Source organism: Lactuca virosa, chromosome 4, assembly GCF_052849685.1.
Source record: "Lactuca virosa cultivar CGN04683 chromosome 4, Lactuca_virosa_CGN04683_v6, whole genome shotgun sequence".
Taxonomy (NCBI): domain Eukaryota; kingdom Viridiplantae; phylum Streptophyta; class Magnoliopsida; order Asterales; family Asteraceae; genus Lactuca; species Lactuca virosa.
In genome coordinates this window covers 140354223-140356873 of record NC_136429.1, presented here as the reverse complement: position 1 = coordinate 140356873, position 2651 = coordinate 140354223, and the positions used below count along the sequence as shown (strand labels likewise).

At 34.4% G+C, this 2651-nt stretch overlaps 1 protein-coding gene across 1 annotated transcript; it reads left to right on the top strand.

Annotated features, from left to right (window-relative positions):
- Positions 1-566: 566 nt before the first annotated feature.
- Positions 567-2082, top strand: LOC145168531 (putative cyclin-D6-1). The gene is made up of 5 exons (XM_079087321.1): positions 567-943; positions 1023-1109; positions 1201-1450; positions 1536-1666; positions 1823-2082. The coding sequence occupies exons 1-5, from the start codon at positions 716-718 to the stop codon at positions 2030-2032; spliced, it is 906 nt and encodes a 301-aa protein (XP_078943447.1). The 5' UTR covers positions 567-715; the 3' UTR covers positions 2033-2082.
- Positions 2083-2651: the final 569 nt, after the last annotated feature.

The following is a 2651-nucleotide window of genomic DNA, read 5'->3' as shown; positions in this document are numbered from 1 at the left end:
TTTCCGGCAGTGGCGGTGATTTTCGGCGAACAATAAAAAGAAGGAGAAATAGAGATAAAATCTATGATGAGGGAAATGGTTGGGGTGGGGTTTGGGTGAGTTAGTAGGGTTATTTTTTTAAATGAAAGTAATTAAAATAAAATGAAAAAGCAAATAAAAAGGGCAAAAATGTCATTTCAAGCACATTTAATTTTGAAATGGACCAAAACCACAACAAAATCAAAGTTTTGGACAAATGATGTTAATCCAAAAAATTTTGGACCAAAGTAACAATTTTTGAATAAACATAGGGACCATTTTTGCAATTTTTAAAAAATCACATGCAACAGTTTCGACAAATTTGACAAGCCAAACATTACATTCACATAAACTGGAAGCAATAACAAATATTTACCATCAAACATTTGGAGACATAGGTGGTATTAGGAGTAGTGTAGATTTGCCGTTTAAAAAAAAAAAAAACATTTATGTTTTGAGTTTATATACAATTTTCATTAATCCTAAATATGATTCTTGTAATTTTATTCAACAGATATATAATATGAAGAGAAAAACAAAGAAGAGGAGTGAAGTTGAAGTCTCTCTCCCTCTCTCCACCTACTTTTAAGATGAGACAATAATCTCTTACTTTTTTCTTCTTGTCTTAGTTTCAACTCCTCTCTTTAACCACTTCATCTTCTCTCCTTCACAACAGAATCACACAGCACCTTCATCAATGGAGTTCGACATCCAAAACCCTCTATCTCAAGACCTTCAACAATCCATTTTCGCCATAGAATCCGATCACCTTCCATTGTTAAACTCAGATCTTGACTCCGATCATCATCTCCGGCGACAAATCATCAACCTTATCTCGATTTTCTCTCAAAAACTCAATCATCCATTTGTCTCCTACCTTGCCATCAATTACTTCCATCGTTTCCATGCTGTCCACTCCATTCCGGTGATGATCGACATTAGTTCTTCACACGTTTAGATGAGTTGTGTAACTTTTCCTAACGGATAGCTCATGTGTTTTGTAGGGAGACAAGCCATGGATCTTGAAGCTTGTTGCAGTTTCTTGTGTTTCATTAGCATTTAAGATGATAGGAGGAAATTCTGGAGTTCAGGTGATTGTTTTTTCTTGGTTAATCTTCATAAAGATTTGATTTTTGATGTGGGATTTTAATATTTTTCATGAATGTTTATTTGGATTTGCAGAAAGATGATGAATTGATGTTTGATATTGGGATAGTGGAGAGGATGGAGTTTATGATCCTTGGAGCTCTTCAATGGCGAATGCGTTCGATTACTCCTTTTGCTTTCATCAAATTCTTCGTCTCTTTCTTCAAACTCCGAATGTCGTCGTTCGATTATGATAATGCTAATGATGATGATCAGTATCATCATAATCATCATCATCAAGCCCTTAAAGATCGAGCCACTGAAATCATCTTCAAAGCTCAGATTGGTACACAAAGATCGAATCTTTTTTCACCACCATTTCGAATTAATTAAATTAAACTCATAGTCTCGAAATCTGTGCATGAATGCAGACTTAAAGCTTTTGGGTTTCAAGCCATCGCTCATCGCAGCATCTGCTCTTCTATGTGCTTCTCATGAACTCTACCCAATCCAATTCCCATACTTCAAGAACTCAATTTCAAGCTGTTCATATGTAAATGAGGTAAAATAAACAAACGACAATTCAATCGATATGTATTGAACCTTTTGTATCTTAACAATTCATAACACTCAAAATTTCCACATCAAAAGGTGGTCAAAGTCAACAAGTGCTCATCATGAAGAATGAATCTTTTTCTTGACCTTTTTACATTTGCAGGATGAACTGTTAAAGTGTTACAGTGTAGTTCAAGAACTTGTGATGGATGGTTATGAATCAATGCTAAGCTGCAAAACCCCCATTAATGTTCTTGATTTGGACTACTCAAGCTCAGAGGATACGCACAGTAAAACTGATGAAGATGAAAAGAGAGGATTAAAGAGGCTGAAGATGAGCACTTTTAGCAAAACCCCTTTTCAGATTTCTTAGATTATCCGATTTGTAGAGAGAGAAAGACTATATTTGAGAAGCGTAGTTGGAGGGGGGGGGGGGGGGGGGGGGGGGGGGTTGATATGCTGTTGGTTTCTTGGAGAGTGACACAAAGCTATGCTTTGGCTTAGCTGTGTGCATAGAAAAAAGGAAAAAAGGATGGGGAATTGGAGGGAAGAAAAGGAGAAAGATCTTGTGCCATTAAAGAAAAGGAAAAAGAAAAAAATAAAATAAAATAAAGGGAGAGAGAGAGAGAGAGAGAGAGAGAGAGAGAGAGAGAGAGAGAGAGAGAGAGAGAGAGAGAGAGAGAGAAAAGAACATAAAATGTATTTTTTCTTAATTATGTTTGATTTTGTTGGAAAGACAAAAGAGTAATTGGTTTCTTATTATTCGTATTTGTTTTTTTATTAAGTCAATTAATATTATTTTAAAAATAGCAAATACGAAATAATAATTAATGATTTTTGATCAAATATGATAATAAAAACACGCTATACTCGATAGTCTGTGTCCTTATAACTCATTACTATAATGTGTAGTGGTTGTTATAAACGATAATTTATTTCTATTAAAAAACAAATACAACATCAAAATCTTGAAAGATAAGACAAAATTAAAC